Source organism: Octodon degus, unplaced genomic scaffold (genome assembly GCF_000260255.1).
Source record: "Octodon degus isolate 3935 unplaced genomic scaffold, OctDeg1.0 scaffold00077, whole genome shotgun sequence".
NCBI classification, from domain to species: domain Eukaryota; kingdom Metazoa; phylum Chordata; class Mammalia; order Rodentia; family Octodontidae; genus Octodon; species Octodon degus.
The window spans coordinates 6,836,934-6,857,010 of NW_004524653.1; the positions used below are offsets into that span (position 1 = coordinate 6,836,934).

The following is a 20,077-nucleotide window of genomic DNA, read 5'->3' on the forward strand; positions in this document are numbered from 1 at the left end:
TCACTGGATCCCTCCGGGTGCTCCCTGGCAGACTGGGACAGCTTTGCATCTGGACCTCCAGAGAAAGGCTCAAAGACGTGGAGGCAACGTGTACAGCCTCAGGGCAGCGGGAGGTAGAGACCCGCAGTGTGGGCACGCAGACCCTGGGGCAGAGGTGCAAGGGGCCCGTAACCACCCGCGCACTTGGACCGCTGGAGACAGTGCGTGACTTGGCGCGCCGCCCCGGGCAGCGGAGCACAGGGACCTGCGAGGCTGGTGTTGCAGGCGGAGGGGCTGCGGCGCGCGGGGGAGGGGGTAGGAGCAGGAAGAGCGCGGAGCAGCAGACGGCTAGGGCAGGGCGGCTGGTTTAAGGGCCCTCGGCGCGCTGTCCAGATTGGACTCGGGTTCGTGCCGCGTGGAGCGGCGCTGCAGCCCGCGAGCAGAAGGTGCGCGCCCCATCCCAGGTTCCGGGCAACGCGGTGCCGCGGCGGTAGCTTCGTCCCGGCAGCTCGGCGAGGCCCCACGCTGCGCCCCGCCGCCGCCGCCCGCTCTCCCCGCCCCGCGCGCAGTCCCCTCCCTCGTCCCGCCTCCTGCCCCGCTGCCTCCCTCCGCACCCGCCTCGCCGCGCTGCCGGCGCACTCGCAGCCGGCGGGGACCCAGAGGCGGAGGCGGGGCGGCCCAGGGTCCGAGTGCCGGAGCCGAGCCGGCCCCGGGGCCGAAGTTTGGCTGCGGCTCGGTGAGGACGAACGGGCGCCCCCAACGGCTTCCAGCCCCCTCTCGCACCCTAGTCCTGGACCCGCGGGCTCCGGGGGGACGGGAGCCGCGGCCGAGCCAACTCCGAGGCAGGATCGCCGCGCCGGGAACTTGAGGTGGGAACTTTGCGCGCTGCAGCCTGGCCTGGCCCGACGCCGCGGAGCTCGCAGACTCGGGCTGGGGGAGCCGCACGTGGCCGCAGCCCGGGCTCCCGGTGGGGCCTCGAAACCAGCCCGGGAGGAGGCCGGGGCGACCGAGGAACCGCGGTGGCGGCGGGGAGTTCGCTCGCCACGCATCTGCGGTGCAGTCAGCTCCGGCTCCTCCTGCGGTCCCCGGAGGTGACCCTGGCAGGGAAGGGGGCGCATCCTGGCTATGGAGTGGCGGAGAGTGGAGGGGTAGGCGTTCGCTAGCTCATTCACTTCATCAGTAGGCACGGAATGCTGCACCGCCACCACCCCCAGCGGGCCACACTGAGTCATTCGTTAACTATTAGCTCTACAAGCGATTATTGAGCGCCTACTGTGTGCTTGGCACATGGGATAGAAGGTGGGTTCACTAGATGCCCCAGTGGGGTAGGCGGTGGTCTCCTTGGCGCTAGGAGCCCCATCCTGAACATGGGCTCAGCCTGCATGGGGAAGGTGGGGAAGGAAAAGAGTTCATTCATTCCTTCGTGGGCTGAACAAAGATTGGCTCTGCACCTGCTGTGGGGAGCTCACCATACCAGGCACTCCACATTCCCTCATTCATTCAATCAACAAACTGATGGAAAGAGAGCAGTGAGTGGAGAGGGATGAGGTGAGGGTAGAATAGGATGGGGGCAAGGCTGCCCCCACGGGTCCGTTGGTGGGTCGCAGCCTGCTGGGGTGGCTACTGCAGCAGCTCGCAGCTATAGAAAGAAGGTTGGTTCAGCGAGCGCGTTCACTGGGGGCCCGCCAGAAGCGGGTGGAATGCGTTCTTGGAAAGGAACTAGTAGTTCAAACAGCTCCTTGAAGGAAGATGATGGGGTCTGTGGAAGGCTGAGCTAATGTCACTGCTGACTGCAAGCACCCACCAGTGGGGCTTATTACTAGTTAGGCTGCCCATTCACAAGGCAGTTGCTTGAGTATTTGCTCATCCTGAGCATTTCAAGGGTGCTGTGCATCAGAGTTACCCAGGTGGGTGAGAGGAAGGAGACAGCGCAGACACACCCTTCCTTTGCTGAGTGCAGGCAGGGGAAGGGGGAGGTAAAGGAGGGAGTGAGACTGGTCTGATTCAGTGGAGGAGGGAGGGAGCTGCTGCCTCTAGGAATCTGAGCAGGTTTATTCACCAGGGTGTGCTTGGTACCCCTGCATGCACGACTGTACCCTGATCACCATGGGGAGCTTCCCCGAGTTAAGTTTGGCTCTGCTAGAGAGAGCTGGGGCTGTGGTTCCTTAAGCTCTGTGGGGCCAGAGCTCTTCCTAAATGTCTTCTGTCCTTTGGAGCTCTGCAGAGGCACCTGCCCAGTGCAGAGAGAGAGTCAATGCCTTTGAAAGGCAAGCTGTGGCCCCTGAAGACCGCCCTTGTCTGACATGCATGGTTCCAGTGGAAAGACATAAGTGCCCTGGGGACAGGACAGCCCCGGTTCCTCTCCCAAGGGTGAGAACCCAGGCTGTGAGTACACCGGATCATGCCCAGGCTGGGGGCAGATCTGAGAGCTGCCTTGAATTCACTGTACCAAACAAAAAGCTAACACTGGCCAGAGGTAAGGGCACTACCCTGGGGGACAGAAGGACAGAGACATCTGTCTTGAGTACGGGGAGCAAAGCCATGCAACCCCAGCTGAGGAACTCACCCTGGGATTTCTCCCTAAGGGTGTCTTGGCTGTGCTTTCTCTACACCCACTTCCTAGCCTGTGATAAACAGCTAGTGTTTCTGGTTGCCGGAGGAGTAGGGGTCCGGCCATCCACTCTTAGTTGATTCATGAAACCCAGAAATGGAGTCTTGGAAGGAAAAGGGTGGCAAGTAAAGCCTCTCTACACAGCATCAGTAAGAAGAATCTGACTGCAAACACCAATCACTATGGGCCATTTTTATTGCCTAGCAGATTGTACTTGATGAATAAAATCAGCAAAGATGTGAATTGACCACAGATTGGGTCTGAACTATTCCTAAGGTTGTCCCTTGCCCTGTGGTGACTTTATCTCACACCTGCACTTCCCCAGGCAGATGGCAGGCACAGCCATGCTCACCCTCCAGAAGAAGCCGGTGAGCAGATGTCACTCTTCCTGCTGTCCTGAGGTTCCCACTGCTCTCGTCAGCTTGTCTACTAAATCTGTAGTCCCACCTTTCCAGCTACAAAGAGCCAAATAGAAAAGATGTTTCAGCTCCAGCCTTTGAATACCTCCTGCTAAGACGTGCATTTAGTGTTATTCTGCCAGTTACTGGGCCAGGTAGGAGATATGCTTTTGTCATTTGGAGGCAAGGGAAGATGTAGGGCAGAGCCCAGCTCCCCACTTATAATCCCCCAGGGACTTGGGCACAGCTCACAGGAAGCAAAGCTGGGGTCCAGAATGACTGCGTTGGGGAGGACAGACGGCCAAGAAGGATTTCTCACACCAGTGGGTGCAGCATCTCTCGGAGGTCCGGTTGCCAGGACCAGGGCCAGCATCATGGGCAAATCTCCCCTGGTTCGGTGGTTAACCAGCCTATGAGTTGACCCAGCCTGGAGCCCTGATCCTTACATGAAACAGAAGCCCATGACACAAAGAGCAGCAGAGAGAGACAGAAGGGTCCCCCAAAATCCCCCTCAGAGCTAGGAGACAGCACAGGCTGAGAAGCATCATGTGAGAGAAAGAAAATGAAGCCCCAGGGACTCAGGGAAAAAAAAAAAAACCAAACACTTTTCTTCTAGAAAGTTACCCTGGGGAATGTTTCCTACTTTCACATACTAACACAAATTGCATGACTTGGACCATCACAAATTTATCATCTTACAGTTTATGAAGGTTAAAAGTACAAAAGCATCTCACTACAACCAAGCCTACATTCCTGGGCTCCTGGCCCTATATCACTCTCCCCACTCTGCTTCCTTTGTAACATCTCCTCCCCAGAGGCAGCCCAGAATGTGACAAATCCAGGGATCCTGTTGATTTTGTACCCTGCTCCAGTGCAAATGCAGAACAAGAATGAAGATGTTGCCCCAGTCATAGGCAGTTGCCTGCATCTTCCATTGCCAGAGACTTTCCAAAGATTTGTCCATGAAAACAGAAGCCAGGCCCCAACCCCTGGCTTGCTACAAGTGATGGAGACACTGCCCACTCTGCCCTCCCAAGGACCCTGATCTGATCCAATACAGGGGTCCAAGGAGCTTGGCTTGGGTCTCTCAAAGCTGGTTTAACACTGGTTTTATCACTTTGTCACCAGTCATGAGTTTTCACTTCTCAGACTCATTTGTAGACTAGGAGCGGAGAGGCGATGCCTGCCTTTCAGGAAGGGATGGAGGCTTTGCCGGTAAGGCTCCTAGCACAGTGCCTGGCACTTGGTGAGTGTGCAGTGTATAGGGAGGCTGACTTGCTATTTATAACACAGGACACAGTGCTCTCTGCATTCCCGCTCCCACTCAGAAGGGATGAGCAGCAGAAGACAGGAGCAGAGGCCAGGGAGGCCAGCAGTTTACTGAAACCCTCAAAGGAGACCCAAGAGGAAATGTAATGGTTGGGATCAGTACATCTGTTCATGGAACCCTTGTGCATCCTTGATGGATGTGCCATGGGATGGGGACCTCATAAGCTGTTGGACCCTACAGCAAACCTGTATTCACCCAGCAGACATCATAGGTTGCAAGGCCAGCATTTGTCCTTGTTTTATAGGGCAGGGAGCCACGCAAAGGCCAGAGTCTGTGGGTGGGGGTGGCTGGCTCAGACCACGCTTCTTGTCAGGAGTGCTGGCCGTGGACAGCCAGGCCTGGCTCGAATCTTTGTCCCATGCTGCTGTGCCCTTGTGGATTCCAGGTCCCTCACTGCCCTCCTGAAATATGTGCTGAGCCTGCTTAGGCAAGTGTAGGGACCAAGGTTTGAGCCCTGGTACCGCACACTGCCAGGCTCACTGAGGCGGCCAGAATCTGGGCATAGTGTTGCACACCTGTAAGTCCAGTGCTGGGGAGGCTGAAAACAGGAGGATCACTGTAAGTCCAAGCTACATAGTGAGACCCTGTACCAAATACATAAATTTAAAAAAAAGAAGAAGAAGGTGCTGAGCTCATGGCAGGACTGCCACTCAGGATGCTTATGTGTTAAGTGGTCAGAGCTTTGGCGATGTGTTTTCCACCCAGGTCAGAGCTACGAGCCCCCTCTTCCTTCCAGAAGGTAAGAGTGGCTCAGGGAGATTGATGGGACTCAGCTGGTGAAGAACGGCTTGACCAGGGTGACCCCAGTGCACAAGAGGTTTCTTGCAACCAGAAGGGCTTGTACTTCACTAACGAAGTAGGGACCGCAGAGCCCTCGGGGGCCCCAAGGCCAGCAAGCAGCTGAGCAGAGGTGCAGCGAGCTGGGCTTCCTGCCAGTACCCAGAGCAGTTCAGTGCCTCCAGCCCCGGGGTCTCCAGGCCTTCACAGTGTCCTCCCTCCTCTTTCTGGAGCCTCAGTATTAGCAGAATCCCAAGGGGAGCTTACCCAAAACATAGATTCCTGGGCCTCTGCAGGCACTCTGAGGAGACCGAGGGAAGACCTCAGGGATCCGTGCCTCTGCCAAGTGAGCACCTCGTGCATTCTGGAAGCTGGGGGCGTGGTGGGTTTTGCACTCTTTTTTTCTGTTTTAACCTGAGTTGCATGAGCCACCTATCAGCCCAATAGTCCTCTTCCCCCTCAACCTCTGCCTGGTTGCCTATGCCTGTTTTTCTCCTTTGTGCTGTTTTTGGTTTGGTGGGGTTTTTTTTTCCCCACTTGGCTCCATATTCTTAAGATGAAAATGTGTTGCTAAGCCTGCATTCATTCATGGCTTCTATTTCCAAGCCAACTGCAGGATTCTGCATCTGCATGTACCATGCCTCACGCGTCTGTTCCCTGGGGTTGGACACTAGGGACCTTCTGGTGCCACATAACACAGGGCAACATTCTCATACCTTGCTTATTGCTTAGATCTGAATCCTCAGGAGCAGATCCTGAGTCAAAGATTTGAATACAAATAATTGACGGCAAATTGCCGTGATCCCTGTAGCCCCAGGTCTGAGAAATAGACCCAGGAGTGGGGTTCCTGGGACCTAGGACAACAACATAATTTTCTTCAGCGCACTGATAGCTTTCCCATGGCACAACACCCCTCCAGCCCTGGGCACAGGTGATGCTGGCTTCATTCTGCAGAGGCAGAAACACCCACGGCTGGCAGGTGAGGGTGGGGACAGATGCTCCTCAGCTACGAGCAGTACAGCTGGTGTTCAACAAGGGTTCAATATATGTTAAGCATCACTCTGTCATCTGTTTTTATTCTCCCTGTAACTCAACAAGGTAGGAGCTATTTTATCCCCATTTTACAGATAAGAAAACTGAGTCTCAACCAACTCTACAATTTTCCCAAAGTCAAAGCAACTGGCTTTGAACCCATGTCTCACAATCTCAAAGCCAGTGGGTTCTTCTGTCTCTCCAGTGTGGGGTGGTCACCAGGTGTGTCCCCTGGGGAAGAAAGCCAGCTTTATCTCAGCCATGCCCTCTATTTATTTCCTGCTGCCCCAAACTGAGTGACTTAAGACAACCGTAACTAATCTCACAGTTCTGGAGGCCAAAGGTCTGCCTGAGCTAAAGCCAGGGTTGGCAAAGCCATGCCCCTTTCTGAGGTGCCATCAAATCCTTGCCATGCCTTTCCTAGCCTCTCCCTTGGCAAATGGCGAGCTGGCACCACCCCATTCTTTTCTCCTCTCACTGTAAGCCCTGTCCCTCTGCAAGTGCTGACGTCGTTTCCTCTAAAGTCCATCCCGAACCCCTCTGGTACTCTGTCCCCACACACACACACTTGGTCACTGCCTCCTGCACCATGGCCTACCAGCTCCACAGTCAGCCCTGACACAGCACCGCCCCACAGATGAAAGCCCTGCTCCTTACTGGGGAACCAGCTGCCGGCCCAGTGCATCTCCTCCCACCTCTCCGCCTGTACCATGCCTCACTTGGCCCAGCCTCTCCGCCTTCTCACTGGTCCTCACCATGCAAACCCTTCTCGAGTCAGGGAACAAGCTCTTGCTGCTCCTTCTGCTCGGCAACACCGCCCGCCAGCATGTACAGGGTGAGCTCCTTGCCATCCACGAGGCTCAGCCCCAGGTCCCCTCCTCCCAGCAGCTCAGCCTGACGCCTGCAGCTAATAGTGCCTCCACCCCATGTCACTCTCCATCTGTCACCTTGCACTGTTCCAGCACAGCGCTCACTATAACCAACAGCCATCGGTGTATTTATTTGGGGACTGTCTCCCTCCAGAAAGTCAACTCCACAAGCACAGGCTCTCAACACAGCCTCCAGGAGTTGGTAGTGTTGAAGGAGGAAGGGAGGGAGGGAGGGAGGGAGGAAGGGAGGGATGGATGAATAGATGAATGGATGGATGGATGGATGGATGGATGAATGACAGCTCCTACAGGACTTCCCCTCACCTGCACCACAACAGCCTCTTTCCCAAGTAGCATCCCCCACCCAAGCACCCAATCATCCACAGCCCAGCATGCTATGGAACTGGAAAAGAAATCCTAACTTCTGGGTGGGAAGCAGTGTCACTCCCCCCAGGGCTTTCAGGCCTGCTTGACAGTGAACTTGACTCTTGTCTAGAGAGGCCAAGCTGGCCACCCACACGCTTAGACTGGGCATGGGCAGGACTCGAGGCCAGGGAGAAATGGGCCCATTCTGCATGTAGCAAATTTGAGCTTTCCCTCGGGCTTGGAGGAAATGGTCCCTGTGTGCCTGCTGCCATCCCTTCCAGGCAGAAGACAGCAGCCCCTCGAGTCCAGGTGGCCACTGGGACAGGATGATTGCTGCACAGGAAGCGCAGTGGGGACAGGTTGAGGGAGATGGGTAAGGAGCTGCTGGCCATCTGCAGGAGGGCCACAGGGAAGTGGAAGGAAGAGATTCCTGGAGAGAAGAGGTGACTGCAGGCTGGGGCTTCACAGCAGGCACCCTCTGGGACTTGGGGGAAGAAGGATGTTCCTTTACTTCTTTCTCCTGCCAAACAGAATGCCATTTTTCTTTCTCTTGTCTTTGGTGGCAACGCAACAGCAGTGAACTGAAAAGCGGTATCGCTCAGCGAGGTGCCTAAGAGGGATTATTCCCACGCCTCCAGGCATGCTGGCAGCTCTGCCTCAGGAGATGGGTTCCAATTTTAGGTAAAGTGAAAAGCGCTCTCAGTGCTCTCAAACCCAGTCATTTTACTTCAAACACAGGTGTACCCCACTTTTCCAAATCCTGACGTGTGAACTAGCTAGCCCAAAAATGAGTGTGTGAAGTGTGACAATCTGGGTTAGGAAATAGGAAAGAGCCCCCTTCAAGCGGGGACTGTCCCCCACCCCAGGCTCCTGCAAAGTTTCTTTGCAGGCGTGTGTGTGTGTGTGTGTGTGTGTGTGTGTGTCTGTCTGTCTGTCTGTCTGTCTGTCTGTCTGTATTCCCAGGACAGGTTCACTCAGGAGTAGAAGTGGGTTGCCACTTGGAAATCAGTGAACATAGATGCTGCCATTTGCCCTAACTAGGAGGTGGGCTGCAGGGAGGTTGGTAATTTCAAAAAGCAAAGTATTTGTTAGCCTTAACTAGTTTTCTCTGCATCAGCTTAATTCTGGGGAGCTCTGTCGGATAATCTTGAGATCTTAAACTCAAGTGCCTGTGGCGCCAGGAAGGAAGATAGACGAGTAAAGTAGAGTGGGTGTTAGAAAGCCAGTGGGGAGGAGAGGGGACTGTGGTGGATTGGAGCTTGTAGGCCCTGCCCATAGGGGACAGCCATTTCTCAGTTGGAATTGGGACCTGGTGTTGCCACATATTCTGATTTTTCAAAGAAGCCAAGAATACAGATTTTTACATGAAATTTCTCAATTTTCAGAAACTTCTTCAAGCTAAGCAAGATACTCATTAACCAAACTCGGCCCATAAGCTGGTAATGAATCTGCCACCACATGCTGGTAGTGCCAACCCTTATCCTTAAGGACAAGAAGAAAAGCATCTGTGTAACCGGGATCTGGACCTGAGTTTCCCAGAAGTACACTCACGCTGTGGGCCTCACAGACAGGGGGTGCACTCACTCAGCAGGCACTGCACGGGGCTCTTACATCCCTGAGCACCGGATTCAGCGGCCAGTAAGGTCCTGTACTCCCCAGGAAGCAGGAACGCTAATGAAAGAGCTGGGCCTGCACACAGATCATCCTGAGTGGGTTCAAGTGCCTAAAGATTCATGCGCCAGTGTAAGGGTTCTTGGGAAGAGCTGAAGGAGCATTCCCCTGGGGGGCAAGCATGACTGTCCCTTCACCCTGTGAGCCTCAAGGTGACATCTCCTGCTGCCTGAGCAAACAAGGCATTGTTCTGGTAACTGTGTGTCTCTTTGTCTACTGCCTGTTGTCATGGCGAGTGACAGCTATTTCCCATTAATGGCAACAATGCAAGGTGTCCTTTTAAGATGAGTCCTAACAGCAACAAATAGTAAACACCATTCCTGAGTACCCTCCAGGTGCCCAGCACTGCGCACTTCATGAAGGGCTCATGTGGACAGGACTCGCTTAGTGCTCTCCATAAGCCTATGAAGTGGGTCACATAGCTGTTACCGTTTTACATTGAGGTAGAACTAAATCACATTTAAGCAACTCATGCAGGCTGTGTGGCTCCAAAACTGACGTGTATCGCTCCTGTACCAGGGCTTGGCCACCTCGGCACCACAGATGTTTTGAACCAGATCATTCTGGTGTAGAGGGCTGTCACTTACTCTAGGACACCTAGCAGATCCCTGGCCTCTCCCTACCAGATGGCAGTGGTATTCTCAAACCATGAAAATAAAAAATGCCTCCAGGTATTGCTGCGTGTCCAGGGGACAAACAGCCCCAGTGAAGAACCAGTGGTCTATACTAAACTACCTTTCTGAGCTAAATAAATACAAATTGGGTTCATTTAAAATATAGTATTCAGGGGCTGGGGAGATAGCTCTGTGGTCTAAGCACCTGCTTGGCAAGCGCAGGGACCCTGCGTCCATTGCCAGTACCAGACATGGTGGCACATGCCTGCAGTTCCAGCGCTGAGGAGGCTGAGACAGCAGGATCACTATGAGTCTGAGCTGCATAGCGAGACCCAATGAATGAATGAATGAATGAATGAATGAATGAATGAATGAATAAAAAAAATACAGCTCTGGCCTGATAGCTCAGTGGACTAAAGCACCTGCTTAGGCAGAGCGAAGTGGCTAAGGGTTCGACCAGCGGTGTGCCGTGCCTGCCCCACCCCCAAGGTGCGCTGAGATAGGGATTGAGACTAGGCGTGGTGGCGCATGCCTGTAAACCCAGCACTTGGGAGGATGTAAACAGGAGAATCACTATGAGTCTGATCCACATAGGACTACAAGTCCTGAACACCCCGTAGACCCTGCCCTAAATGCAGAGATAGATAGATAGATAGATGATAGATAGATAGAAAAATACAGTGTTCAGTAAGCCACAGTGTGTGTATGGCCGAATGGCCCACCAGATGTCAGTTCCTGGGGTCACACTTGCTATGGCTCCGTGCCTAAGGCGCTGCCTGTGTATAGTGATGCCCAGCCCTCCCCTGGCATAAATGAGTTAGCACCGGGGTTGTAAAAACAAAAGGTGAGGCTGAGCTACACCGTTGCCATTTGGACGATTATGTCAGTGCCTTAGTCACAAAGTGTCATAGGTACTTGAAACCACAGGTATTTACTTCTTGTGGTTCTGAAGGCTGGAAGCTGGACAGCAGGTATCAATGGTCTGGTGTTGGAAAGGACCCTCATTGGGGCCATGGTCTCTGTTTGTGTCCCCAGGAGGCCCACAAGGAACTCAGCATCCCTGCGTCTTCTGGGACATGAGCCCCCAATGCACCCATGGCTCCACTTTCCAGTCCTCACCCCCCTTGGCCGCCTCGAAGCCTGCACCACCTAGTCAGCACACCAAGGCTTGGGGCTACAGTCAAGGCAGTGAGTGCCCTGCAGATCCACACAGGGTCACCGAGGGTCTTTCCTCTTTTCTCCTCCCCACAGGCCCGAGAGGGATGTAAAGGTCCAAAATGACCCTGCTACCTGGAGACAACTCGGATTACGACTACAGCGCCCTGAGCTGCACCTCGGATGCCTCCTTCCACCCGGCCTTCTTCCCGCAAAGCCAGGCGCTCAAGGGCGTGTTCTACCGCCGGGCACAGAGGCTGCGCCCACAGGACACTCCGCGCCCTGGCACCCCTGGCCCTGGGGACCGCCGGCGGCAGATCATCATCAACGTGGGCGGCATCAAGTACTCGCTGCCCTGGACCACGCTAGACGAGTTCCCCATGACGCGGCTGGGCCAGCTCAAGGCCTGCACCAACTTCGACGACATCCTCAACGTGTGTGATGACTACGATGTGAGCTGCAACGAGTTCTTCTTCGACCGCAACCCCGGGGCCTTCGGCACTATCCTTACCTTCCTGCGCGCAGGAAAGCTGCGGCTGCTGCGCGAGATGTGCGCGCTGTCGTTCCAGGAGGAGCTGCTCTACTGGGGCATCGCGGAGGACCACCTCGATGGCTGCTGCAAGCGCCGCTACCTGCAGAAGATCGAGGAGTTCGCCGAGATGGTGGAGCGCGAGGATGAGGAAGACCTGCTGGACAGCGAGGCCCGCGACAGCGAGGGCCCCACCGCGACTGCCGGTGAGGGCCGCCTGGGCCGCTGCATGCGGAGACTGCGCGACATGGTGGAGAGGCCACACTCGGGGCTGCCGGGCAAGGTGTTTGCCTGCCTGTCGGTGCTCTTCGTCACCGTCACCGCGGTCAACCTCTCGGTCAGCACCTTGCCCAGCCTGAGGGAGGAGGAGGAGCAGGTAAGAGCCCTACGGTAGTGAGGGGGTGTCTGCTGCATCTCCCTCTCACTTCTCAGCCCACCATTGCCACCTCCTCCAGGAGGCCTTCCCTGCCTACAGGCAGTCAAATAGCGCCCCAGGCCCTCCTGGCCTCATGCTGTGTCAGTGTGACTGCATGCATGTTGTCTGCACCCTGACCCTGTGTAGCTGTCCTGGGCTCCACTATGTCCCCAACTCTCCAGAATCACCTGCAGGGTGGAAGAGGCACCCCATATCTCACCCACTCCAGCCTTTTCTCAGCCTCCCCAAGCGCCTTGCATCATAATACCCCACATGCACATCCTGGGTCTGGAAATGACTTTCACCGATCCGTGCATGTGTAAGTGCATGTCCCCAGGCAGGGAGCTTGTCTGCATTAAGTAGGATAATGCCCGTACTTATCACAGGCCTGACAGGGCTGTACAATCACTAGAGCCCAAACAGGACTGCCGCTCCACCCACATGGCATCTTCTCCCGAATCCCGCAGTAACCCTGAGGGGGAGGTGTTCTCACACCCACTTGGCGGAGGAGCACACTGAGGCATCACAGCCCCCAAGCCCAGCTTGGCGGAATCCACAGTCTGTTCTGAATCATGGAAAATGTGCATCCCACGGCAGCCTGGGGACCCAGGGTGACCCCGCAGAAGTCTGCAGTTGGCCACGCAGCGTTTCCCAGAACTCTGCCTGGACCACCACCCTGTAGAAGTAAGGGGTCGGCTGGGGATGGTGGTGCTCGACTACAATCCCAGTGTCTGGGAAACTGAGGCAGGAGGAGGACACATTCACAGCCAGTGTGGACACACTTAGCAACTTTCTTTTTAAGACAGAGGCTCCCTCTGTGTTGTCTCAGAATTTAAAAAAAGACTGAAGATGTAGCTCAGGGTAAAGATCCTGGGTTCAGTTCCAGCATCACAAGGGGGTGGGGGGGGCAGGCATCTCCATTTTATTTATTATTATGTATGTGGTACAGGGCCTCACTACACAGCTTGGACTCATAGTGATCCCCTTGTTTTCAGCCTTCCCAGTGCTGGAATTACAGGCATGACCCACCACGCCTGGTCTCAGTTGCCACCTCAGGCTTGTGGTGCTGGAGTTCAAACCCAGCTCCCTACATTTGCCTAAGCAGGCACTTAGTCTGCTGAGCTATCTCGCCAGCCCAACGTGTCTCCATTTTAAAATACTCACTCTAAGTTCCCTACAAATTTCAGGTCAGGGCTCAACACATAAGCTACGTGGTACTTAACTTAGTAAGCCCAGGCCCTGGGTTCACTCCCAGCGTGTATAATCTCCATCCCCTGGCCTGCAATCCTGTTTGATAACCGTAGGAGGGAGTTGAGTCCATGTCAAGTACACCACCACCACCAGGCTTGTCTTAGAACCCTGGTTCTTTGAGATGTGGCCCCCATCAGCAAGTTTTACAAAAACCAGGAAGTCTCAGAATAGAACAAATGATACTGACTTTTGAGAACGAGGTATGGAGGTATGAGCTGAAGACCAATACTGTGGCAGCCAGCGTGTGCTGGGCACTTGCTGTGTGCCCTGCACACACGTGTTTCACGTGCACTCTCTGGCCTGGCGTTGGAGGTGCTCACCGTGTAAAGACTACACATGCAGAGATTGCAGAGGGGGCAGCAGCGCTTGTGGCATTTATAGCCTACAGGGATTTGCTGGCACAATTTTTAGGCTTTGAACTTTTTAGAAGGATATTAAGACAATAGCACTCAGCCAACAAAATGAACTTTTGATAAGCCTAGAGGTTGGGGAAAGAGCCAGGCAATCTGAAGTGGAATCCTAGCTCGTCCACTCTGGCTTTGTAACTGGGGACAAGTTTCTAGCCCCGTCTGTGCCTCTGTACCTCCACCTGTCAGGGAGAGCCGTGAACAGTGTCACCAGGCTGCGTGACCAAGCTTGTGAGGAGGCCAAAACAGTGCCTGGCCCCTGTATGTACAGGGAGTACTGGCTGTAGGGATTCACTCGTAACTGCTGCCTGAGGGGTGCTGCTCCCTTGTGACATCCGGCAGCCTACCATATGGATAAGAGTCCTTGTGGTGCTGGAGATGGGACTCATGGTATACCCACGCTTAGCAAGTCCTCTGCTGCACAGCTACATCCCCATCCCTGACACTGCGTCTTAATTCCTGGCCTTGTGTAGGATTCAATCAACTCTTGCTTTTTAGCCTCATTTGCAGGCCAGTGGGATTCAGCGTTTCACTTGCTTGCAGCGAAGTGCCTTCTGTTGGCATGCACTGCAGGGTGAGCAGGACAAGTCTTTCAACCTCAGGCAGCTTCAGGTCTGTGAGGGCTGGGTAGGGTAGTGACACCCCGTCCCGGGACCATAAGTATGAAGGCTCTCTGTGAGCTGGCCACGTTCATCTTGAGCTGCTCAGGGGGTGCGGTCCAGGAAGACCGGGACATCAAAGCATGAAGCATTCGTGCACATCTCTGGCTTCGAGGACATTCCCTGAGAGACCTGGTAGAGGAAGATCACGAAGCCCAGCTGTGCCCGAGAGCCTAGGAGGGGCCGCAGGTATGGCACATGTACCTTTCCTCGCTGCCAAAGGCTGTTTTAAGGCTGGGGTCCAAATCCACCCGGAACTGTCTACTGTCCAGGCTGAGGGAGAGGTGAGCGGTGTGCATGCCAAGTCCAGCGTGAAGCTGCTGCCTGGCCTGTGCTGTGCTTACTCTGTGTTGCATTTTATCACCAGCTCTTGAATCAACATTTTGTCTACTTAACCAACAGTTATCACCAAGGGATTTCACGTAAAACTGCAGATTTCCAGCTTCTCTTAAAAGCTTCAAGGCAGCCTTTACCTGAATCCTCCCAGGGCAGAGTTAGGGGTTCTCCTGTGGGGTCTCTCCCTCCCTTCATTTCTCTACTTCCTTTGCCTGCCTGGTCCCTCCTGGTTTCGAGTAACACACACACACACACACACACACACACACACACACACACACACGTCTAAGCTTCTTCTATTCATTTTTGTACAGCCATGTGGCAAACAGCTGCATATGTCAGGCCTGTCACTGAAGTCCAGGCAGTGAGCATGGCTTATGGCCTGCCCTCCCCTGTGGGACCTTGAGTCACTGGGGCACTGGGTGAGAAGCTGGAAGATGGAGATAGACAATGAGAAACAGGTAACTCACAAGGCTTGTGAAAATGCCATGAACCCTGTGACCAAACACCAGAATGTAAGGAGGTTGGAGTGCAAGAGGGGGAGGGAGTCTTAACAAAGAGGAGTCACTGGTCCCCCTGAGCAGGGATGGTAGAGGTACAGAGCTGGAGGAGAAGGGAGGCATGAGGTGGATGTTTGGGGGATGGGGGACCTCAGAGAAGGTGAATGCCCAGGCAGAGCTGCGGGGTGAGCTGGGGCATCAGAGGAATGACAAGAGAGTCTGAGGTGGAGTGGGTCAGCAAGGATGGGGGAGGAGAAGAGAAGGAAGGATGGATGGATGGATGGATGGATGGGTGGGCAGACGGAAGGATGGACAGATGTGTAGACCATGTGCACTGTGGCGCCGAGAAGATGTCAGTTGTTCCCTGGGCCGTGGAAGGTCCCCAGCAGAGGGAAGACTGGGATCCTATTAATGGTCTTGGGATCCCTCTGTGTCAGAAAATGGGTTGTGGGCGTGAGTGGACCCAGAGAGGTGCTGACAGCAGCTGTCCAGGATTGTGGCTGGACCAGAGCAGGCACTGTGGACAGAGACCAAAGTGGCTTCTAACATTGATTTCCATGAAGTGCTGATGAATGTTCCCGCAGATTGTACACAAGGCATGAGAAAGAGGTGGGAAAGGTGAGGTGGAGCAATTAGAAGGATGGGACTGCCAACAGCTAAGGAGGGGTAACCACGGGCTGGGACAGGAGAGGCCAGGAGCCCTGTTGTGGACATGCCAAGTGGAGGTGCCATTGGATCCCCAGGCAGATACCTGCAAGGGGTGCCCAGAGGCAGCAGGTGGCCCCGTAGAGGTCCAGGCTAAGGTCTGAGTTAGAGAGGAAAACGAGGAGCAGCCACTCTAGATCTGGTGATCAATGCCCTGGGTCTGGGAGTGGACATTCCTAGACAGAGGATCCCATGCCCTGTGATGAGGAGAGGCAGGTGGACCCAGCCTAGGTCCTTTTTCGTGCCAGGGCCCTGCCCAGGGCAGAGCAGCCTGCTGGCTCACTGTGGGAACCCTGCCTGCTTTCTCCCCCCAGGGCCAGTGTTCCCAGATGTGCTACAATGTCTTCATTGTGGAGTCGGTGTGCGTGGGCTGGTTTTCCCTGGAGTTCCTCCTGCGCTTTACCCAGGCACCAAGCAAGTTCGCCTTTCTGCGGAGTCCGCTGACGCTCATCGACCTGGTGGCCATCCTGCCCTACTACGTCACCCTGCTGGTGGACGGCGCAGCCTCAGGCCGCCGCAAGCCTGGCTCAGGCAACAGCTACCTGGACAAGGTGGGGCTGGTGCTGCGCGTGCTGCGGGCACTGCGCATCCTCTATGTGATGCGCCTGGCCCGCCACTCGCTGGGGCTGCAGACGCTGGGGCTCACGGCTCGCCGGTGCACCCGCGAGTTCGGCCTGCTGCTGCTCTTCTTGTGCGTGGCCATCGCCCTCTTCGCCCCACTCCTCTACGTCATCGAGAACGAGATGGCAGACAGCCCCGAGTTCACCAGCATTCCTGCCTGCTACTGGTGGGCCGTCATCACCATGACGACTGTGGGCTATGGAGACATGGTGCCCCGGAGCACCCCCGGCCAGGTGGTGGCGCTGAGCAGCATCCTCAGCGGCATCCTGCTCATGGCCTTCCCCGTCACCTCCATCTTCCACACCTTCTCCCGCTCCTACCTGGAGCTTAAGCAGGAGCAGGAGCGGGTGATGTTCCGCAGAGCCCAGTTCCTGATCAAAACCAAGTCGCAGCTGAGCGGCATATCCCAGGACAGTGACATCTTGTTTGGAAGTGCCTCCTCGGACACCAGAGACAACAGCTGAACCCAAAGGACGCCCCCACCCTGCCTGCCATCCGCAGCTTGACGCTACTGCCATCTGCCATGGGAGACTCCAAAGGGACAAGCTGCTTCTGAGCACGGCCCTGAGCCACCCCAGGAGGGACATCTGCCGCACCATCACGGAGGTCCAGAAGGGAAAGGCTAGCTGGGCCGGTGCTGGCCAGTCTCTGCAGCTTTTCTTACCCCCCCCCCCAGCCCCATGTCCATCCTGCCCAGTAAGGCGAGGGCTCATGCTGCTGGTGTGTAAATAGTCATCCACGGGAGCCGGCCTGATGGAGCTGCTTGGAGAGAAATACAAGCGCCTGTCTGTCTTTTGGATGGCTCACGTTCTGGAGAAGCGGGGGCAGGTGAAGGAGGAAGAGAAACACCTTCCATGCACGGGAACTCTTAAGAGAGCCGCGGAGGGTTTGTTGCTCTTAGGTTGGAAGAAGAGCGCAACAACAGACCTTTAAGAAACTGCCAGTAAATTACGCTTTCCCTCTCTTTCATCTCCTTCATTCTCTGGGTTTTTCCCTCTTCCCTGTCAGCCTTTTTCCTTCTTTCCTGTCCTCTGTTCTCCCTTACATCCCAAGGCCTGTTTCTCACAGCTTTGCCCAAGGCACCCTGGGGAGTTGGGTGGACGCCAAAGAGCCCCTCAGCAGTGCTAACTTCAACGATAAAACCACTTCATTATATCTCTAAAAAACAGGATGCGTTGTTATTCTCCTCCACGTTTATTTAATACTAGACAACATGTTTTAGCTCACTTACCCAAAACAAACTCTACAATACTTACCTGATGGGGGAGATACCATGATCGCCGAATCAAACTCTACACCCACCACGGGGCTGGTGCTCCCAGACAGTCTGAGAAGCACACTGAAGCCCCCAAAGGCCTCACTGCACCCCTGAAGACCCAAAGAGCACCTGCCCCGCCTGGGCCACTCCTGACCTCAGGTGGTATAGGTGACACAGATGGCTGGATGCCAGACCAACCCAGAAGATTGGAGAGTCCTCCCCTTGGTGCCCAGTACCCACGTCACACTTACAAGCTTGTCCCCCACTTCCTTTATCCCATCCCCTGGCCTTGCCAGGGTCCACACCTCACCCAGCCAGCAACAGAAACCACTGTGGAGCAGTGCTGAACTCGGGGCTTCCTGTCCGAGTCCCCAGGTCACAATACCCTGAGTATCTGGCGCTGCCCTCCCCTCCAGCTTCTCCCCCTCATTCACGCCACGCCCAGCAGCCTCCCTGCACCTTGCAGACCCACCCAGTCCACTGTGCCGGGAACGCTTTCCCTGCAGAACACTGCCTGGCCGGCTCCTCCCCGTCTTCTCTCCAGAGAGCCCACGCCAGCACTTCCACCACCGGTCCCTCCCTCCCCGGCTCCACCCTCCTCCGTTGAGATAGCCACAGTCTACTCTCTTCTGCTCAACTGTGGCCAATCTCCTGAATGAGCAGGTCAGCCTATACTGGCAGGGACTCCCCGTACCTCATACGCAGGCAGGGCTGGTGCCTAGTAGGTGCTCCATGCATGGAACAGAAGCATGAGGGAAAACAGGAAAGGCTGGAGCTCAGAGAAGCATGCCTTTCTGAGGCTGGGTCTGTGGAGGGCATCCTTCTCATCCCCTCCTCAGGGAGGCACAGCTGTGAGCACCGTATACCCACCAAGGAAATACCATTGGAGTCATGAGGACCTCGTTAAAGGCACCCTGACACCTGCTTCCAGCGACTCTGGCCTGCAGTGTAAGTTTCCGATTAATGAGCTCTCTGCTCCCCAGCACAGGGGCCGTCATAGCAGTCTAGCACTAGCACCACCACCGTGCTAGCGCCTCAGATTTACAGAGTGACTTTTACCCCCCTTGAAAGTGGTTAAGAGTCCGAGGCAATTGAAAATGCTAAGCAGACAGCATAAAATATAGCACTTTACAACTCAGGGAGTGAAACAGCACATACCGCTTGGATGGAGGGAGGGAGCCCTGGGCAGGCGGTGTTGGGAGGGATCCCCCTCCCCCTGCAGCTGAGGACAGAGGCCAGGACATGGTCAGGACAAATCATGCTCTGTCCTAGTGATCAGAGCCAAGGCACAGAGTAGCCACAATTCAAGACCTCACCTGGGAACAAAGGGGCCAAGTGTCACAGTGGCAGGGGCTCAGGTACCGTTGGTCCTGCTAAGAAAAAGGAAGGCCAGACAAGGTGGCACGTGCCTGTGGTCTCAGCTAAGTTAGAGCCTGAGGCAGGAGGATCCGCAGCTTAAGGCCAGCCTGAGCAGCTTACCAAGACCTTGTCTCAAAATAAGGTTTTCAAAGCTCTAGGGAGGTAGCTCAGTGTAGAGCGCATACCTAGCATGTCCACAGTCCTGGGTTTTGCAATCCCCAGTACAGCAACAATGAAAAGAAAAAAGAAATAGGAACACTCAGGACCCCTGAGAAACTGCTTCTAGAACCACGATCAGCTTTTAGATGGGCAGGGCTTTTCTGCCCTTTTAACAGGGGAACCATGTGTCTTGTGAAAGCTGACACACAAAGCCCAGACAGGCAAACAAGATCCAAACAAGAGCTGCTGCGTTCACACTGATGAGGGCTCGGTTTTGACACCGACACAGGCACGTAGCTCCATGATGCTGCGTGTTGAAGGCCAGCTCTAGTGGGAACAGCACAGAACTTCCAAATGAGAGCTGTTCCAAGGTCACAAGGACATGCCCCATCATGGACTTAGCCGGATCAGCACAGCCCAGGACAAGGGTGACGTAAGCAAGGCACTTGCCCCAGTACAAAATGAAGGGCGAGCCAGAAAACTCAGCTGTCAAGATAAATATTTGAGTGCATTATTTTTAAAATTTCAAACAATGCCGCCACAATGAAGAAAATATCTGAACATAAAATAAAAGCAGTGAGGGAGAAGCAGACAAGCAGGATGTATCTTTGTCCTGTGTGGCTTGGCCTCACCTGCCTCCTGGCATCCTGACCCGGCTGCCTGGCGGATCCTGGCCAGGCAGTGCTGCCCCGCCAAGGGTGGTTCTCCAGGAAGCACAGGTCAGGGCTTTTAGTGCCTACCCCTGGGGCTGCTGGGGCACTGTGCTCTGCTTCCCCTAGAGGGGAGCCTGGTGGGAAATATGTGGGCCAGCCCCCTGTCCCTGTGGGGGCCACACAGTGATAGTGGAAACAGGTGAATTGGAGAGAAATGTTTTTTTCAGTACTAGGGATGTGACCCAAAGCCTTAGGCTAACACACTCAACTTTAAAAAAAAGAAAAAAAAAATCACTTCTAAAGTTCGTGAGCACAAGGATGACCTGGAAAAGGGTTTCTGGGGCTAGAGTAGGGTGGAGAACAGCCTTTAGTGCAAGGGCCCGGTGGTTGAGCATCACGACATCCCACCAGTCCTGGAAGGAG

At 55.0% G+C, this 20,077-nt stretch overlaps 1 protein-coding gene across 4 annotated transcripts; it reads left to right on the forward strand.

Annotated features, from left to right (window-relative positions):
* Positions 1-354: 354 nt before the first annotated feature.
* Positions 355-17,385, forward strand: Kcng1 (potassium voltage-gated channel modifier subfamily G member 1). Of its 4 annotated transcripts, none has more exons than XM_023720817.1 (3): positions 355-425; positions 10,899-11,707; positions 15,919-17,385. In XM_023720817.1, exons 2-3 carry the CDS (start codon positions 10,925-10,927, stop codon positions 16,687-16,689), a joined length of 1,554 nt encoding a protein of 517 aa, XP_023576585.1. In that variant the 5' UTR covers positions 355-425; positions 10,899-10,924; the 3' UTR covers positions 16,690-17,385. The 4 variants fall into 4 exon arrangements, with proteins under 4 accessions (XP_023576585.1, XP_004636089.1, XP_023576584.1 ...); XM_004636032.2 differs by lacking the exon at positions 355-425 and adding an exon at positions 584-848; XM_023720816.1 differs by lacking the exon at positions 355-425 and adding an exon at positions 632-715.
* The last annotated feature ends 2,692 nt before the right edge of the window (positions 17,386-20,077 follow it).

Bases quoted from the DNA above. Each gene is read 5' to 3' on its own strand.
- Kcng1 (XM_023720817.1), top strand. From the start codon at position 10,925: ATGACCCTGCTACCTGGAGACAACTCGGATTACGACTACAGCGCCCTG. The intron at 11,708-15,918 runs GTAAGAGCCCTA...TTCTCCCCCCAG, and splicing joins TGAGGGAGGAGGAGGAGCAG to GGCCAGTGTTCCCAGATGTG.